Genomic DNA, 20859 nt, shown 5'->3' on the forward strand with positions numbered 1-20859 from the left:
TGAGAAAAGGGAGGAGGGGGTTAGGACAAGAGGTGAGGTAAGGAGGAGGAAGCAGTAGGGATTAGGAGGTAAAGGTAGGGAACGTGGACCAATATGGAGTATACTTGCCCTTGGAGTTTAGCCCTGTGTGGATCCATCAGAGAAGGAGAGAGCAAGAAAAGAAACAGAGGATTGGGTGGGAAGGGGGGGATCACAGACAATATTTTATTCAATTACTGTTTGAATAAAAATATTGTTTTCTTAAAAGAAAAGAAAAACAATTCAAGTCAAACTAGACAACAGAGAAAAAGAAATGAAAAACAAACATTCTTTTTGCAAGACCAAACAAAGAAAGAGGAAACAAAAGAACTCCTGGGCAAAGCCAGGAAAAGGAAATGCATTTAAGGCAAATTGTGAGAAATAACCATGGCAAATCAAAAGACAGAAATTAGAAAAAAAAAAAACACCAGGAAAAGAGAGGAGAATCAGGGTCTGGACAAAGAAAAAATGAAAGAGACAACATGTGTCCCGATTCAGACCCAGTGAGGAGAAAAAAAACAAAAAACTCCCACAGTTGTTAAGCCATTATTCCAGGCCATGTGGGAGTTTATCAATTGAATGATTCCAAAGCCGATCAACACTTCACAGTCCGAAAAAAGAAAAAAAATTACCACACACAAAAAAGAAGGAAAAAACAAATCCTCAAATCATAAAATGTATCATAAGGAGTGAAAAGCATGCATTTTTTCACACTTTTCTGGTCAGAAACATTAAATAATTTAAAACACATATGCTTCAGAATCATTACTATGGTGGAAGAAGAGGCGAGAGCATTTGGTAAAACAAAAAATAATAGCACAAAGGTCACCATTATTTTCACCTGAGGAGTACAGTAAAACCACAGCTTTCACCTTTCTGTCTGTTCAGTTATTTTTTTCTTCAGCCAGTGTGAAGAAAAAACATCACCATTTTACAGCACAGCATGAAGACAGGAGGGAGCAGGGGGAGCGGAGGAGGAGGAGGAGGAGTCGAGGGACTCAGGAACCGTATGATCCTGCCTATCAGAGAGCATAGAGAAGGGGGAAAGGGAAGCTGAGGGGCCAGGGCAGTTAAACCCCCTCGGAAACTCCGTATGATGATGTTGGAAACCCGCGACATATGACTGAATTCAAGTGTAAGGTCATATCAGAAAGAAAGAGCAGAGAGAAGCAGAGAAGGAAAGTGACAGAGGGGAGAAGGATGCCGGGTCTGACCCAAGGTACTTACACTGCACCTGAAGTATCTGGTCACTTAGGTTGGCCTTGATATGGTTCTCACTATATGTGGGCAGTACCAACCCTAGACTGTGTTAAGGACAATAAGGAACAAAGTGAGCTAACATAAACACACGTGATAGATTTTATGCATCCACATTTCATATTTTAAGAACATTTCCAAGATGAACGAGGGTGCTTTAATTGAAGAACATCAGCCAGTTGCTGGTGCAAAGCTTTGGATGTGTTCTGTCTTTGATTTCTTTGATTTGCTGTAATTTCCCAAAAGCATAAAAGCCTTTCTCTCGGTGTGCAGCAGCAGCATTTGATGTTCTACATTTTCAAACAGACCTCATAATCCAGTAAATGTGCTATGATTTATTTTTTCCAGAAAAACAACTCTAATTTAATGCATCTATGCAGTGAAAACCTTGCAGACCACCTCTGATCTCAAACACCCCATTATTGAGTTCTTAGACGGGACATAAAATGTTTATCTCTAGTTTCACTTCACCTTGGTTAATTCTTTTAAATGAAGGTCAAAGCTACAGAAAAATTAAGCTCAGGAAATGGTCAGCAAATCTATATTTTAGTAAAAATTGACCATTTATTTTTAACTTAATTGATTTCAAAGCACTGAGATAACAAGTAAAAAAAAAAAACAGCTGTGATAATAACAGTAAAAAAACAAAGGAAAAAAAAGACACTGTCATCTGAAAGGCACCAAAATCAAGTAAAACTGCACCGCTTCTTGATTTTAATAAAAACGTCAACTTGTAAACTAATGGAGAAGAATAACAAACTCGTGGTTAATGCTTATTCCTACACTGAATCCCTCTTGGATCATCATTGTTCCCATAATTTGAGAAGCTTGTCTTTTCAGTTTACTTCTATCTCCCAATGCGCTTTCAGATTCTATAATCGGATAGCCTAAGATTAGTGATAGCTTATCTTTGGCCCTGGTTATCACAATTAAATACTTTTTAAACCTATTTTCTAAGTAAAAAAAGAAATGTTTAAACGTGTACTGGTTTTTTGTAGTGTTTTGTAGTGTTTGTGTCAATTTTACTTAAAATCTGAAATATTTATAGGAAGCCTGAGAACTTTAAGAAATAATGGCATCTGAAAGTATAAAACAAATATGCAAAAATAGCCCATCAATTGAACTAATGATTTTTAAGGGAGGATTAGAGATAAATACATGGGCCTAAACTATAACCTTTTTCTTTTTCTGTAGAAAAACTGTCCTTGCTATGATTTAATTGAATATTATCCTATCTAGATACTCAAGAAGGACAGCTGAAAGAAAAAGCAATGTTTCACCAGAAACAAAAATACTGTTAATTCATATTGTGATGACCCTGTTTCTTACTAATTGTTGGTTTGTCTCAGGTGTGCTGGACTGAAGTGGGAGTTGGCTACCGTTTTTCTATAAAACGGGGCGACAGTGGCGTTGGATGTAGGAGTTTGCCCTGAAATCGAAGGGTTGACGGTTCAAGCCCCGACTCCGACTTCCATTGTCGTTGTGTCCTTGGGCAAGACACTTCACCTGCATTGTCTACTGATGGTGGTCAGAGGGCCCGGTGGCGCCAGTGTACAGCAGCCCCACTTCTGTCAGTGAGCCCCAGGGCAGCTGTGGCTACAATGTAGCTTGCCACCATCAGTGTGTGTGAATGGGTGAATGAATGTAGTGTAAAGCGCTTTGGTCAAGTCTCCTAACTTGAATAAAGGCGCTATATAAGTACATGCCATTTACAATTTACCATAAAACTTCTCCCTTTCCCTGGAGCAGCCTAGTCCAGTGCATTTCCCCTGAGATTTCCAATTATGTATACTGCATCTGAGTTGGCCATAACAATATAGAGGTAAAAAAAATGCATCCATCTAGTTTTTTAGTAATCTATAACGTTAGTGATGAAGATCTACCTGTCATTTTATTAAAAGAGGAAAATTTAAAAATGTGTGATGTTCAATATATATATATATATATATTACATATTAGCAAAGCTATTTCTTTCAACAAAGGAAATGTTTGCAACCAGATATTTTGCTACTGAAATAGCACTGCTCAGAACAGTATAGCTCTGTTTTGACGCACTTAGGCCAAACTTAACCAAAGTATCACAAAGTTAGTTTCAAAATCAAAGGTATGTCTGTACAATTATATTGCTTATGGATACATTTGGATCAGACTGGTCAATGATTATGTAGTAAATAGCAGGTGCAAGACATATAACTCAGCAAATAGCATTGCTTTTTAACTTTTTACTGTTGAAAGTATAAATCTACCAAATGTTTCTGTAAAGAAAACATTACAATAGATTATACTGAGTTGAGTTTCAATATTTCTCTAATGGATCAATTCTTTAGGCCTATATATATATTCAGAACAGTAAATCAGAAACCTGGATAAGCTGATAAAGCTTAGCTGTAATAATATTACAAATAGGTACAATTTTCATTGTTATAACAGACTTTAAGTTAAATAAATTTGAAAATTAGTTAAGTATTGTTGCATTAAATACAGACAGCTAATCAGTATGTGCGATGTAGAAGCTGCAGCTACTTTTTCAACTGTGAACTGCTTTAAAGTAATAGAAGACCATAAAACACTTACAGGTTCCAATATTGTGGTCAGAATATCAGGTGATGTGTGCTTGGATGCAAACCTACCTGTAGTCTGTACCATCAACAGGTGTCCAGGTGTATGTTCGTATGGCCTCGTCGATATACCTCTGAGGGTGATCATAAACAGAAAACCAAATGCAGTGGGTAAAAGCTGCTAAAGTCTCAGCACATTAGGTTTTCCATAATTAGAAGGAAACAATGGATAATAAACACATTGACTAATTCAGATTCATAACAACAGGAAGGTGCTACTTTGGATCATGATTGAGTCACATATATTGATGACTTGCCTCATCAACTGATTTAATGAGAGTCTTGATTTTTCTTTGCCCCGATTTACCATCAATCATGTCTCGACGGATCTGGGAAACATAAAAGGAAGGATTTGTTTAGAAGGCAAATTGTTACAGAAATAGAAAAAAGAAGGGATATTAATTAAAACTTTAATACAATTTTTTTATACAGTGTATAAATATTCTATATTTATAAACAGCAATTCTGTATAATTCCTGTTTTTGTCATTTAGGATTACATATAATCATTTTTAATCATTATTTAAGTAAATAAGTAATTATTATTATAATTTTTTAAGTATTTATACAAGAGAGAGATTTGGAGACAAAAGAAGGCCAAAATTACATTTAATTCTTAAGAAAAAAGTTTGGGTTGAAAGACCCGATTAGTAAAATGAAGAAAAGTCTGTCAAATACTGATTAAATGTATGTAATTCTGAATTAGAGAAAAGTTAAGCAAACAAAAAAAAAGATTGTTTTTTTCTAAAATTAGAATTAAAAGCAAAAACTCATTCATAGTAAAAAAAAAAAAAAGACAGTCCTTTTATACAGTATATGCATTTTTTTTTTTAAGAGTGGAAACACGTAAGATAAAACTTGAAATGTTGTAAATAACTTGTTTTACCTCCTCCTTGTTGTTATCTTCCAGTTCTGCATCTAGAAAGTCTAGAGTGACAGGCTCCCTGAAGTTAATGATCTGAGCAGAAGAAGATGGAGGGGAAAAATAAACATAATTCAAAATTATTGTGACACATATTTAGATTACTAATTAGGAAAGTAATTAGCTGTAGAGAGATGGGCCAACCTTGGGTCGTAGGTTAGGATGCAGCAGCACGTAACCATTTGGGTCGGTAGCAAACGTATAGCCATTGGCCCCAAGCTGCACAGATAGTAGTGAGACAGAAAATGACTCAGTAATCTTTCAAAAGAAAACTATATGCACATGATAGTTAAAGCAAACGTGCTCACTCTATAAGTTGGAGTCTTCTTCTTGATTTCATTGATTGCAACATCAACTCCCATAACTCCAAGAATGAGTTGATTCTGTGGGATGAAGAGGAACTGTTAGGACCCCTAAACATTAAAACTCTTCTGTTTGAGAGAAATGGGGGATTTAAAGAGAAACCTTTAGTTGATAACTCCACAAAGTAGGGCAAGAAGAAACCAATTCTGTCTACTGTTTACCACCATCATAGAGACACAGCAAAAATGTTGAAGAAGGTCCTCTGGTAATTTGGAGCAAAATTGTACTAGACAGAAGCAGCACATCTCACTGATTGCATCATCCTGGCAGTAAAACACGGTGTTGGCAGCATCATTATGTGGCATGTGTTGCTCCACCAGGGGCAGAAAAGCTGGCCAGAGTTTATGGTAAGATTTTTAAGCTAATACATGTCAATGGTGAATGAATGGAACTTTAACCAAAGCTATCAGGAATTTTTAAGAGCATTTTTTGGAGAAAAAAAAAGTTGTCCAGAAGTGGGTTTCTCTACCAGATAAAATCCTCTGAAGTGTGTAGTTGTAATTTTTTTCTTGATGTGATATAGTTCTAAAAATAGTGGAAATGCTCACAAGGTGTAAATATATTTGAAAATCATTGTATTGCTGTGGCCAGGGGGCAGACGCCACAAATGACTTGTTCTGATGTCGTCACCTCAAGGGGGAAGTCTTGCCTCAGGAAGCAGAAGCTTTGTGAATGCCATTACAAATGATTGATGATGGTGACATACAGATAAATAATGAACATAAAAGCTAAAATAATTATGTATGTCCGTGTGACGTCAAAGCTTCATTTACTCAAAGGGCAATAAAAACCACTTTAATCAAATGATTTATAGTAATAGATCTGTTTGTGAGTCATACTGATTTCTGTGTGGGTGATTGTATCAGATTACTTTTTTCTTTTTTTTTTTTTTTTTTAACTCTGTTGTTTTACCTGAGAGCTGGCGCTATCTGCAGTCAGGTTGAAAACTGGCATTGTTCCAGTGATGACAAGCCCCAAACCCTAGAAAAATCAAGTCAAATTTCAGATTCTCTACCAGAAATACTGTCTTGCACACATAAACATGATGCAGTTATTGATATCTTAAACAAGTAACTACCTGCTACACAGAAATTTCTTTGAGGAAAAATGTCAAAAACGTATTAATACACTGTATAAAAATAACAGAAAATAGCTAAAAAAAAAAGGAGCAAAAAACTGATGCATTAAACATGCATATTTTTTTGTTGTTGACACCTTTATTAACTGATTTCCTTGTATGACAACTACTTTTGGGCATAAAGTTGTTATTATGTACAGTAAATACTTACCAGAGCATCTTGGTAGACATTCGTCCACTGTACTTGTTTAGCTTTAGGCCCAGCGAGCACCATGGGACGTCCCAGGACATCCAGGTACTCCTGCAAGCAGCAACATTTACTTTAGTGCTGAGTGTCCATGATAAATAAAAAATAAAAAGACATTTATGGTACTTCTCATTCAACACATTTAAAGGGTAGAGAGTTTTGTAGAGCCCTCTGATGTTCATCTGTTGTAAAACCACAAGACCCTGACCGGCCTTGTCTTTGTCACCATATAACACCAGCGGAGCACCACCTTCATGCCCCTACCGAGCCATAAAGAACCCATCCCCCACCATTTCAGGTATCTTTTATATTGTTATAAACGAACTATTAAGAACACATTAGGTGGGTCACAGGTGCCACAAACATGGCATTTCCCAGAAGCTCTACTGTCAACACTGACGATATCAGAATATCCCACAGCATTGCTGAGAGCAGGTTAAAGGTTAACTGTACAAGTAAAACACCAGACATCCATTTTATTTTGGCTTTTTCTGGACACACCATTCCAAACAGCTAATAGGAATTTTAGGTAAACAATTATTCACATTTCTAACTTTAGATACTGCCTCTACCTTTTATAATTAATATATGCACACTGTGACCTGATAGCAAACATAGGAAACATTTGATTAAAAAGGGAAAAATCAAACTGATTGTGCATAATTACAAGGATGAAAACTTTTGTTGACATTTTTAAAAGCTTCTAAAATCTTCATCTTTTTAGAGGAAAGTTTGTTTTTGAACCCATTAGTATTTCAGATCAACCAAATAAACTTTTGAAATGAAAGAATAGCTTGAGTTTACTAAAGCCAGTATTCAGATGATCATGATGATGATCTTTTATTGACACTTTCATCTGTACTGCCTGACAACTTGTACAGAGTTCTTAGGCTTTAAAAAGAATCACATCCACTTTACTAAAATGTCCCTACCATGGCGGCTCCCTTTAGAGTCCGGTGAGAGAAATTTAACACAGTTTGTGTTTAAACAGGACAATGTCTCCATAAGATAACCCACATTTGCGTTTAGAAACGAGAAAGCAGACAAACACCAAGCTCCCAGGGTGATCTTTTTCCAAGCCTCTGCCATGAAGTCAATGCTTGTATCTAGAAATCAACTAGTTTAGGTCTTCCAACTTTTCCCAGATGATGGTGAAATATTCAACCAAGATTTTTATATATCCTTGAAGTGTCTTGTAGGGTCAAACCTAATTGAAAAATATTTTTTCAAACATAAGATGCCATGAAAGCACATATTAGGCACTTAATTTTTGAAAAAACACAAAAACATCTTAAAAAAATAACAACTCAGGATTTGTACTGGATGAAGAGACAATGCAGCAGAAACAAAAGTTAAAATCCATAATTTAAGCTTATTCTGTAATGACATTTAGTCCCATGACGAGAGCATGTAACCCGCTGACATAAATTTAGCAAAGATTCCTGTTCCACATCACAGTTAGCACATTGTTTGTCCAACACATGCTTCATACATAGAAGTACTTCTCCATTTAAAAAGCAACAATTTCAGTAAAAGGTTTTAGACCATTTTGTTTTCTATCATCTGAACAGCGAGGTGCTGACAGGCGTAACCTATTCTATTATTAGCTCAATAAAAGTCCAGTTTAATGCGCCATGGGGAGATATTCCATCAGGACAGTGACAGCCAGACCTTTTCACGGGATATAGAGGAAATTTTCCGCCTGGCTAGAACAATCTAGGAAAGCATAACAAGTCAGCAGCTACAGACACAAAGGAGACAGAGCTTTATAGTCGTATGGCATTAGTGTGTGTTGATTAAAACCACTAGCTATGATTGCTAAGAGTAATCCCACCTGTGCTTTACTAATGCCTTACACAAAAAGCGCACTCCTTTCAAGATCAGCCTTGTAGTTTTACATAAATGAGATTCAGGACACTACTTCTAAAGTTTTTCCATCTGCAGGCCACCTGGTATGTTGCTGTTATTCAAGACAAACAGCGTAATAAGGGACTTTGAAGGGCAGTGTACGGTTAAATAAGGTAAGGTGTTTGTACTTTTTCATCAGAAACCTATTAGGATAAGTAGCAGTTCTCAGAGTATAAACATGCCAGAGTTAATGGAACAACTGATAGTCTATTTTAGGACTTGATCACTCACTGGGCTGGCTGGATTACTGGGAGGGTTGGAAGAAAGTGTGAAATAAAAAGGAAAGAAATTAAAAAGAGGGTGGTGGCATTGTAGATCCACCACCACCAAACAGAGTGAGTTAATTTCCATGCCTGGAATGATGTTATCCCAAGGGTCTCTTAAAGCTTGTTGTTCCTTAAGCAAATATGACATTAGGGAGAAGCAAGTGGTCCCTGAACATAAGAGGGACTAAGTGTGCAACATGTCACAGACAGAAAATTTTAATTCATGTATAAAAGAGTGAAATGTGGGAAATCTAAATTGTAATCTAACGTTGCACCACCTGTAGTCTCTAATAGAAAGTCTTTATCAAAGTACACAAGCTCTAAACTTTCTAACATTTTTTTAGCTTGATAACATCTAAGTGTTGACCGAAGGTTCAGGAGCTCTAGATAATCAGAATTTTGTAATTTATTTTTTCCATATTGGTGAACACACCACAATAACAGTCTTTGATGTGAAAGTCACTAGTCAAAGTAGCAGAATGAATGTCAGCAACAGCTCAGAATAAAAGTAAGTACAACATAAATAAGAAGATTAATAACTTCTTTAGAACATAGGTAATGAAAGTCTAAGGTTATTTGTGGTTTTATGTGTCAATTAAGACATATCTATGTCAACTCAAGCAATCAGCAAGAAGCCTGTGAAGTCTTATATTCAAAGTGACGCGACAGACGTGCTTCAAACAATGTAACAGGCATGATTATTGCAATTACAGCAAAGTGACAGCGATGTGGCTACTGCGATGGAAGACCTGAAATTTTCTGTCAAGCCGCATTGCAACAACCAACCAGGAACTGTGAGTGGCTGGGACATAGAGTTAAGGACTGCAGCACACACAAAGCTCAATCAAAATGGAAGATGAAACAATAATGATGACAAAGGATGAAGTAAGGAATGCTCTTAAGCGCTCTGTGGATAGCTTTTTGAAAAACAGTTGTAATTTAGCAATAATAGAAGGACTGTTAAATTATTCCTTAATTCCAGAGCTAGTCCCGGCCACCCACCGCCTCTGCCCGACTCAGATTCTCTCTCTGCCTGCTGTCTTGCACGGCACTCAGCCTGTTACAGAGCAGAGCACACCTGGGCACCCCTGCCCAGCTCAGGTGTTCTCTATGCATGGCTCTTTAATTTGATCTCCACTGCGACTCGCACTGTAAAATCCAGATCCACCATGTTAAGTTGAAACCGTCAAGCAGCAAAAGCTTCTCAGATTCCGAGTAGAGTTTGTCGCCTGCCATGCGGATTACTGTGGATATGTCAAGACAGTGACGGCACTAGAAGGTTGCAACAAAGTTACTGGAGTCGCATTTGATGTGAAAGCACCATTAGGCTACATCTACACAGAGCCTCATAAGGTATCTACACAGAAAACTTAACATTAAGATAAAACTGCAAAAAGCCAAAGGAATAGGCGTTATACAAAATATGCCAAGAGTCTTATTTTTTGTGTTTGTAATGACCAACAACAGAGGAATTAAATGTCTTAAAAACCACATTAGATTAAATAACTTATGAAGAATAGACTGTAAAACAACAATCCATTGTTTAAAACTGTAAATCAAAAGTAAGTAATTTTTTTCTTAACATAAGAGTATTGTTTTCTTGATGACACTTTGCCAATGGAATAAGGCAATTTTATTCTAAAATAAGAAAAAAACAACTGCAATCTCTTTTTTCAATTGCATAATATCTAATTATCTTATTTTAAGGCCAGAAATACAAATTCCCTTGGCAGATCATCTTATTTACCTAATCAATCTAAACAAATACACTTATTTTAAGACAGTTTTACTCATTTTTAGATAATTTTTTGAAATGAGTGCATACCTGTGGAGGGTGGAGAGATCTATGATGGGCAAACATGCATTTTGTATTCAGTTATGCAGATCGGGGTATCTAGCCAGAGCCACAATGGGGGGTGATTTGAACACCGTTGAAGCAGGTTTTAAATGGTGATAATTTCTTGACTACTTTGTCAGGAGGGGACCTTCTATCTGAGCAGCACACTTGTTGAATAAACCATAAACTTGGCTTTGGTTGGATGGGCTTTCAGTATGGAAAATGGTTACTGCCAGAACAGGTTACTCTCCATCAAAGAAAACATTAACTAGTTTAAATAAAAATGGGGTTTTATGCACTGATGAAAGCGAGACTGTTCTTTAAGGCACTAAAACCTGAATTAAAGTCATAACTCCTGTACCAAGCCAAGAGGTTATATATTTCATACAGCAACATATAATTTTATTTACATACAAACATTCAAAGCTGCTTAATCTTATATCAAACAGGAGTGACATTGCTTTGGATGTTTCAAAAAGACATCAACCAATACACAATCCAGAAAGATAACTTCATCTTGGTATCAGTGAAACATGGTTAATGTACTGAGTTGTCAGCCCAGTCTGTGAACCTTAATCAAACAGAAAACTTTAAAGATGGGATCAGATATGCCACTTCTGAAATCTCAACATATAGTTAAATGTTGAATGAAGGCCACTTCTTCTGAACTGGATTAGGCTCAAAACACAGGAGATGATCATGATGGAAGATGCTTACAATACAATTTTCTTCACTATCTGTACAGCAGGTTTAGAAAAAAAGATATGTTTTTCATATTTTGTTTTGAAATGGAAAGCAAAATGTTCTCAGTGGATTGGTTCTTCATTTGTTCATTTCATTCTTTTAAATGCAATTCCTTTTTAAACACACTTTTTGTCATTTTATTTTCAAGAGAAGTGCAGTGTTTCAAAGATCTAGTTTCTCTAAGATCCAGAGGTTCCCCCAAATAAACACACTAAACAAGATAAACAGCTTAGATTATTGTTCAAATATAAACATATAATTGGTCTGTGCGTAAACAAAGAAAACGCAGTCCTATTTAGATTTATTAATGTGAATTGTTGGTAAGGTTAGCACTGATGATCTTGCTGTTTTACCTTGTTAAATCTCTATCCAAGAATATGAAAAATGTCAGCACAGCACTTTTTAAACATTTTGCCTTAAGGAACAGATCATATTATCATACTTCTCTTAGGAGGTTATGAATAGTCAGCATTTTACTTGTAGGGGATAAATCTTTTCAAAAGTTCACTTTTCATAAGATTACAGTTTCAGGTCACCATCATTTGAAGTTGGACTAAGTACAGTTATTTACAAATCTGTAAATCAATTTGTAACAATGAGCTTTTACGTGAAACATCTACAGCAAAGCAAGACATTGCTATCTTGTCTAGCCAGAGTAGGTGTCAAGCAAGCATTTGAATGTGCTTCTTTGTTTGGGCAGTAAGGCTGCAGAAAAGCAGAAGACAGGATAACCCACAGAGGCCTTGTGTGGGGACAACCAAACTGTAACCACAGCAATTTTATACAATTAGGCATATGTCCGGCTTCACATGGGTATCCTTTAAGGGCCTCAATTATGTTTGCCCTTTTAGATGACTTTACAGTAATTTTGTGGGCATAACCTGCCAAGAAATTACTTACACAGGTCTCATGTGTTAACACATGCAGGGAATACAGAAGCACTTTCCTTTTCAATCCCTTGTAAGCATTTCTGAGGGAACCACACAGTCGACCCTTCCAAATACAGAATCATGGTATTTTGGCATGAAATATAACAAGTCTATTAACTAATATGATATGTTAAAAATATACCTGCTTCTTCACAAATTAAAATAAATGATATTCCATTAAATACATTATTCCTATATACAGAATCCTAAAACAATTATGATAGAGCAATTCAAACATTTGTCTCTGTTAACTGCGAGTATGGTTTGGGATTAATAAAAACCTATGATTGGTTTTGTTATATATTACATAGGACAAAAAAAAAAAAAAGGAATTCTATTACTGATATGCTCCCTTTGTATGAATTACATCACTACTAGGCTTAATCTCATCTCTATTTTTGATTACTCTATCCCATTTCCTTCTTAACATTAGTCCGCATATTCTCTATGGGGTATAGGTCAGGCAAATTTGCTGGCCAATCAAGCCCACAGTCATTAAACCAGGTGTTGGTTTTGAGGCACCGTGAGCAGGTGGCCAGTTCTGCTGGAATATGATATAGTTTCTTCATAGCATTTGTTAACAAAGCGAAACACAAAGGAGATTTCCTGGGCATGTGGGCTTTGGACTGAAAGAAACACAATCGACCATCAACAGCTGCAACATTGCAATCCAAATCTTTACACCATAAAAAAAATTAAATAATTGTCTTTAAAAAGAATGTTGTGCCTTTTTCTTTTCACTCTCTAAGTTAAATGCAGCTTCAAATTAAATGAATTCTTTTATTTGATAATAAATACCTAAATTAAGTTTACCCATCTTAATCCTTTTGTGGTGGTTTAACAATTGATTGAAGTTGGAGATGTATTCTCTTTTTACAGTGTGTGCCAAGCTTTTGGTGGTGGCTTAGCACAAGAAATGCAACAGGGACAGCCCTTTGATTCAATACCATTCAGGTGAGGTTCTGTCTGTTCTCTCTTGGGACTCAAATGCAATTAATTGCGTTAATGGTAATAACACATTAAAAGATTTCTAATAAATCGAAATAATGCATTGAAGTCTCATTCCTAATCATTCATTGGCGATCTTGGGTTTTTTCAAGTGTATACTGCTAATGCCTTTGATAAAAGATGGAAGACTTGCTAGTAGCTATTGACGTTGCACAGTGCTTCACAGTGTGTGTGGGTGTGTGTGTGTGTGTGCCACAGTGTTAAGGAAAGAAGCCAGACCAGAAAATGACTTTTTTTTTTCCTCAAAAACAAACTGTGTAAGTTGAATAATGCTATTGTATGCAGTCAATGATAGCTAAATGATGACTTGCTAATAAATGCCACTATATCAAAATATAAAAAATAATGCTGTTCCCTATGTTAAATACCTTGCTAATTCGTTTAAGGTGGGAATAAATACAATCCTCTTGTAACTTCTGTGTAAAACCTTTTCTCACTATGGCTTTCATCATATTTAAAATAAATCAAATCTAAAAAAATATTCTTTTAAATAGAAGAAGCAGATACAGGGAGAGCAGAGGCCAAAAGCAGTGGATGATGATGCTGGCTCTTCACGGGTTAGAAGAGGTGGTAAAAGATATTTATTTGCAAGAAGAAACCAAGCATCAGATAAAATATATTTTAACTGTATTTGAATTGGTAGTAGCCCAGGTTTAAGGCCTGGCAGAGATAACACTGTGCTGCAACACCAACAGACTCAACAGTGTTTCTGTGTGACATATCCACAAAAACAAATAAAAATAAATACATATTAAATCGAAGAGAAATTGTTCAGTAAATAATTGCAGCTAGATAGAAGCACAGAGTGTTTCCCTTAGGTGGGTACATGCTGTGCGAGGTTTTATTCTGATGATAGTTGATTGGATCGATATTTTGGCCTTTAAGACATATATGTATATTTCAATCTTTTTTTTTTTAGTTTATATAGTTGTTCCTCAGACACAAACATTAGCAACATAGTTATTTAGGTATAGAATATTGACAAGACAGAGACTTGGTTCCTAATTTTAATATTTTTGTTTCTGCTTTTGTTCATAAGAAATCTAGACGTAACATTTTGTAACTGGACAAAACTGACAAGAATGATCAAAGAAATAGTTTATATTTAAACATTTTGTTTATTTGGTAAAATTTTATCTAAAGGATCCTCGTAGGCACATTTCAAGACAGACGCAAATCAATATTGTTGTTTTCCTTGGTTGCAGGAGTCTGTTTTCTATGCGTTTTTTGTAGTTTCGGTTTCTCTTATGTAGAAGTCGGACTACATCTTTAAACATTCATGTCAGTTTTTTTTTTTTAGATAAAAGCAATCAATAAATGTTGCATATTGGCATTCACACTTGATTCACTCTATCTTACCTGTGTGTTGATTCTGATTGCTCCAATTGATGGTATTTCAAAGTAGTAACCTAAAATGAGAAGAAATATCGAAAATAAAGTCTCTCAATAGAAACACTCCTTTCACACTTTTGATTAGGATGTGCTTGTGTCATATTCTGTACATGCATAGATTTCAAAGTTTATCCTAATGTGAACCCTTTTTGTAGATGGAGTTTCATCTCCTCGTGTACTTTATTAGGTGCATGCAATGCCATGAACTCAAGTTGATGATGGTGCGCCCTGCAGACGAGACGTAGCTCGTGGCTACTGACCCCTCGTGTTTGAAGATATGCTGCAGGATGTAAATGTGGAAGCTCATTGAGAATGCGGAGCCCCAGGCACTGCCGCTGATTAGGAATGGACGAGAATGACCGAGTGGGTCAATAACCGAGCTGCTCAACAAGTTATTAAAGCCATGAGTGTTTACACAAAGAGCCGTGAAATGGAGGCAGCGTCTCCAGCATGTTAAAAAGCCTAGGCAACTTTCATTATTTGGGCACATTAGGCTTTTTTTTTTCTCCACAGTGTTTGGTGGTGAAATCTCCCATCTCAGTCTCAATTCATTAAAAAAATCAGAGCATCCATGCACAGCCGTAAACATTTTGAGTTTATAATTCATACATGCACACACAGAAGCACAATGCTGTGCTCCAGGGCTTCTGCTGTATGCCAGAGAAGTTGTTTTTTAAACAGACGGGTGGTCATAGAGCACTGCGCCACAAAGAGTCGTAAAGAGGGAAATATGATTTGGATTCTGTAGGGTCACACTCAGCAATAGAAGCTCCTAGTCTGTAAACTATTTGAAAATTACAGGGAAACATAAACAGAAATGCTCTGTTATACAACTCAGTGGATTTGAGGTTCGAACTTCAAACAGGATAACAAATAGTCTTGTTTAATTAAGGTTGGAAATGAGAGAACAATGTAGAGATCAATCTACATGTCTGTACTGAACTGGAAGATTCAAACAATATAATTTATTTTTAAATATGACAGACACATAAAAACATAAAGGGTCTTCACTCAAAGATGCCTCAAAATATCAGGTGAGAATTAAATGTTTTATTGTAAAAGAACAATTTTCTCACTGATTCCAACCAGACTGCAAGTCAGCAAAGCAATCAATGTAATTCCCAACAAGGAGTTTCTTTCAAAGAAACCTTTTTAAATTTCTGTCCAATTGATTAGAATGAGTTGACTTTTTATAGAACCTTAAGATTATGTATTATGAAATGGTCATATATAATTAAAATAAACTAAATGGAAAAATTCCAAAGCATTAACCTAATCAATATCTGTTGTTGGATTTTAAGGCAACGCCATAAAACCTCTACCTCCTTGTGTGACACAAAAATAAACAAATGAATCAGTGCATAAATGAATGAATGAATGAATGACTGAATCAATCAATCAATAAATGCCAGGAAAAGAATTATGGAACTCCTCAATCTGGTTCATGTTTTGCTACAATTTCAAGAATCCTGAAACTTCCCACCTAATCTGTTCAAGCAATTACATGTAAGTATAAACACCAAACAAGTAGGTCTCTTCACACCAAAAAGCCCAAACAATTTAGTCTGATTAATGGCAGACAAAAATAAAGGCTGATGTGTCTCTTTATACAAGCAATCTAACCTCTGGTTTTACTGTTATAGACTTACAGATTAATAGAGGCGTTGTACCTGATAGGCTCCCCAGGATTACAGTAACAGTCGTTACGCAGCTACGACAAAAAGATATCTCTGGGATAATATGAATGATGTAGATGAGTTCACATTTTACAAATATTACAGGAGCGCTTGCAGCCCAGAGTTGGTAGTAGTAGTCTTTTTTTGGGTCTATAGATTTAGACAAAGTAATTTGTCTTAAATTTAATTTATATGTATGATTACTAAATAAAATAGCTGATACGCATTCCAAACTAATTTATGTTTTCTATATTTACTCAGTGTTCCTACATGTAGAATGTCAGATAAATATTGGTAATTACTAAGAAAATGTTATAGTACTTTTAAATGTCGTCGTAAATACTGTAACATATTGTATATAATTTTCCAACTGGTGTAAATTTGACTAGGTTTTCTTTTTAACTGATTTTAATACTGCAAGGTGTAACCAACTACAAACCAAATTAGTTATCTTTTTGATTTATAATACATTGTAATTATTACCTGTCAGCTTACCTTTTAATTCATTTACATTATTTGAGCAATTTAGGACAGTTTGCAGGAAGTATCACAATTATTTATTATTCAGGGTGGTTACAAGTGAAAATGCACAGTGGTGCTCAATTTATATTAATAAATAAAAAAATACTTTTTGTTTAACTGACACATCCTTACAACTTAAATGTAAAATTATCACATTATTACAGAGCATGCAGGGTGATGGGAAAGGAAAAGACGATGAGAAAAAGGAAGCAGAGAAAGTGTAGACTGCTGGAAGAACTACGGTGCACTGGTGAAAGAAAAGTGAAATGGCCTGCTCAAAGATGACCCTAAACAATTCAAGTATGTTTGATTCAACCTACTGTTGTGAAGCAGGATTCTCCACGATGAAAATAATCAAAAATAAATCCATCCAGGCTCAAAATGGTCAGTTCAGGTGTTTTATAAAATTGTCTAAATACCAAACTGAATGATTGTGGTTCTCTACATCAAAACAACTGAAACAGAAAAATTTTCTTTTTTTGAATGCATTTATAAAATTCTATGTAGAACATGGATGCCTAAAAACCTCATTTTATTTCAGTGTTATATTCTGTTTAAAGTAACAGATTATAATTAAAAATGTCTCCAAACCGGTACTAGTTGATAATTTTCTTTATTCGGACCCTGCTGATTTTTAATTGGTTACCCCTGCTGTAGACTGTGGGGAGGTCGGTCGAGCAGGATGTGTAGAAATCCCGGTATGCGGAACAATTGGGAAAACAGTCCATTATTTAGACCTCTGAAACTGTCCTTTATAGCACCAAACTACCGCCTCTAACGCTGTGATTCCTTAGCTCCAGAGCAGAGCATGATTGGCTGCTTCCTTCAGGTTCTGGAGGCGGTGTTACTGCATTGAATGTCCCGCTGCTCCTGTCTAATTTCCAGAACGCCATCTCGCCTTACCTCAATTTGTCTGGGTGACTTGTCAACCTGTTTTGGGCACTGTGACCAAAACAGACATGGACCAAGGGCAGGGGAAAGATGCATGTCCACCCAAAGAAAAACTAATAAAAAACACAACTGGCGCTTGAAATCGATCATCTCCATAATGATTGCTCCGCTGCTGATCGAGGCAGATCACGTGAGAATCGTCCAGTTTCTGAGCTTTCCAATTGACCGGTGCAAGTCTAGTTTACGTAGATAATTTTATAAACAGGAGTCTGTATAAGTTATAGAATTTATAAGGCCCTAACTTACCACAATAACATTTGACAATAAACTTAAAGTTTTCTATCAAAGTTGCAAAAACTTTGCGAATTTAAATAAGAAAAATACATATTTTTATGTATTTTCTTTGTTAAAAATGTTCTACGCCATTTTGACAAAGTCCTTATAGGAATTACAGCAGCCAAACCATTTTGCTGCCCATCTTTGTCCCTATTTAAAGTGTTATGATAATTAATATATTTGGTAATGAGATAAAACGATTTGTGGTTCTAGTGGTCATGACTATAGTCTGACAAGACATAAGAGGACAGAGTAAAACAAAGTCTGAAGGTTGTGAATCAAACCCCAGGCGGCTACACTTTAGAGAAATCCTCTTTTCACGTGGGGATCCTGCTCTACTACTACATCATGAATCTCCACAGGAAGATTATGTGGTGAAGTTAAAGGATTACTTTAAATCTTAATCTGCAATGGATATGCATATTTTGGTCCTACTATATGTATACTTACAGAAAAAAAACTCTGGACTGTTCAGGTTAAAGAACTTCAAAGTCTAATCCCAGATTTTTGCAGTTCTTTTCACTTCTTCAGCCCATGACCTTAGGCGTGCAGAGATACAGTTCTTGGCAAAGAATGAAGCAGCTCTTATGAGACTCAGTTCCTCAATGTCTGATAAAAAGGTTCTCACCTGGAAATGTTGCACTGTAAAAATTTCAATTCTAAACAAGTATTTTTTTCTTAAAACAAGTGCATTTTTTTCTTGAATTGAGAAGATTAGTGAGAAACTTGCCAATGTAACAAGATAATTTAAATTTAAAATAAGAAAAAAAAAAAATTTGCAATGTCTTATTTCAAGGGCATGTTAAGTAATTATCTTATTCTAAGAGAAAAAAATACTCATTCCATTGGCAAATCATCTTATATACCTGCTCAAATTAAAGGTAAATACACTTAATTTAACAAATGTTTACTTATTTCTAGATTGATTTTGCAGTGTGGACTGCTCCCTCTAAGTCAGGCAACCCTTTTTTGCTTCAAATTAAAGAGTTTAAGTATCTTTTTGTGCTTTTAAATGAGGAATGACTTGAACCTAGAGATTAATAATATCAGAATGGAGTCTGTGCCAATGGGGGAGCTACTCTGTTTCATTGTGGCAAGGAAAAAGCTTAGACGAAAAGACAACCTTTCAATATACAGTACAAACAAAAAGTTTGGAAACACCTTCTCATTCAAATAGTTTTTTTTTTTTTTTTTCATGATTTTGAAAATTGAAGATTCCCACTGAAGGCGTCAAAACTATGAATTCACACATGTGGAATTATATACTAAACAAAAAAGAGTGAAACTGAAAATATGTCTTATATTTTAGGCCATGCTGGTTCAGTGTGCGTTTAATTTTGAATAAATCCCCAACAGTGTCACCAGCAAAGCACCCCCACACCATCACTCCTCCTCCTCCATGCTTCACGGTGAGAACCAGGCATGTAGAGTCCATCCGTTCACCCTTTCTGCGTCGCACAAAGACACGATGGTTTGAACCAAAGATCTAAAATTTGGACTCATCAGACCAAAGCACAGATTTCCACTGGTCTAATGTCCATTTCTTGTGTTCTTAAGCCCAATCTAGTCTCTTCTGCTTGTTGCCTGTCCTTAGCAGTGGTTTCCTAGCAGCTATTTTATCACGAAGGCCTGATTCACAGTCTCCTCTTAACAGTTGTTCCAGAGATGTGTCTGCTACTAGAACTCTCTGTGTGGCATTGACCTGGTCTCTAATCTGACCTGCTGTTAACCTGCGATTTCTGAGGCTGGTGACTCGGATGACCTTATCCTCCGCAGCAGAGGAGGCTCTTGCTCTTCCTTTCCTGGGGCGGTCCTCATGTGAGCCAGTTTCTTTGTAGCGCTTGATGGTTTTTGTGACTGCACTTGGGGACAGTTTCAAAGTTTTGCCAGTTTTTTAGACCAACTGACCTTAATTTCTTAAAGTAATGATGGCCACTCATTTTTCTTTACTTAGCTCATTGTTTATTGCCATAATACAAATTCTAACAGTCTATTCATTAGGACTATCAGCTGTGCATCCACATGACTTCTGCACGACACAACTAACGGTCCCAACCCCATTTATAAGGCAAGAAATCCCACTTATTAAACCTGACGGGTTAATGGTACACCTGTGAAGTGAAAACCATTTCTACCTCTTGAAGCACATCAAGAGAATGCCAAGAGTGTGCAAAGCAGTAATCAAAGCAAAAGGTGGCTACTTTGAAGAACCTAGAATATAAGACGTATTTTCAGTTATTTCACACTTTTTAGTATATAATTCCACATGTGTTCATCCATAGTTTTGATGCCTACAATTTTCATAGTCATGAAAATAAAGAAAACTATTTGAATGAGAAGGTGTGTCCAAACTTTTTGTCTGTACTCTACCTGTCTGGGTTTTGACGCTCACCTATATTTATGGAATGTGTGGATTATGACAGCAATTATGATTACTGACACAAGTAGCCTAAATGAGCTTCCTCAGTCAGCTGGCTGAGCTAAAGCAACCCTTTTATGGAAGAAAACTGAGGAACAAATTCTTCATATGTGCTTACCCACAATGCCTCACACATTTATTCAAGCAAAACTCTCTATTCTGTGGTGAGTTTTTAATAAGAGCCTAAAAACACAGACAGGGAGATGATATGGTAATCACTGCTACCAGCCACCTGCTAATTAATGACTGCTAGGGAGGTGTTTCAACAGCATTAGGCTCCACTGGCAATAAGCTAACAGCTACAGAGAAGCTCTTATAAAGAAAAGGACTTCAGATAATTTGCAACACAAAAACACAGTCTTGAACTTAATTATAAGAGACAAGAAAACTGTGAGGAAAAGTGTTCAGAATAAAGTGTAAAAGTTACTG

The 20859-nt window shown here is 36.0% G+C and overlaps 1 protein-coding gene across 3 annotated transcripts in view; it reads right to left on the reverse strand.

Annotated features, from left to right (window-relative positions):
• cacna2d2a (calcium channel, voltage-dependent, alpha 2/delta subunit 2a) overlaps nt 1-20859 on the reverse strand; it is a 260234-nt gene that overhangs the window by 27896 nt on the left and 211479 nt on the right. For 2 of the 3 annotated variants that reach the window (XM_038272939.1, XM_038272938.1), the window contains exons 14-23: nt 14554-14603; nt 6467-6556; nt 6090-6158; nt 5123-5197; nt 4959-5033; nt 4779-4850; nt 4151-4222; nt 3906-3967; nt 1246-1322; nt 109-123 (exon numbers count right to left, since the gene is read on the reverse strand). In XM_038272939.1, coding sequence (XP_038128867.1) covers nt 109-123; nt 1246-1322; nt 3906-3967; nt 4151-4222; nt 4779-4850; nt 4959-5033; nt 5123-5197; nt 6090-6158; nt 6467-6556; nt 14554-14603 — 657 coding nt within the window. The remainder of the gene's footprint in view (nt 1-108; nt 124-1245; nt 1323-3905; nt 3968-4150; nt 4223-4778; nt 4851-4958; nt 5034-5122; nt 5198-6089; nt 6159-6466; nt 6557-14553; nt 14604-20859) is intronic. The other variant, XM_038272940.1, reaches the window with a different exon arrangement.

This window comes from Cyprinodon tularosa, unplaced genomic scaffold, assembly GCF_016077235.1.
Source record: "Cyprinodon tularosa strain WSP-4 unplaced genomic scaffold, ASM1607723v1 ctg85, whole genome shotgun sequence".
Classification (NCBI taxonomy): Eukaryota; Metazoa; Chordata; class Actinopteri; order Cyprinodontiformes; family Cyprinodontidae; genus Cyprinodon; species Cyprinodon tularosa.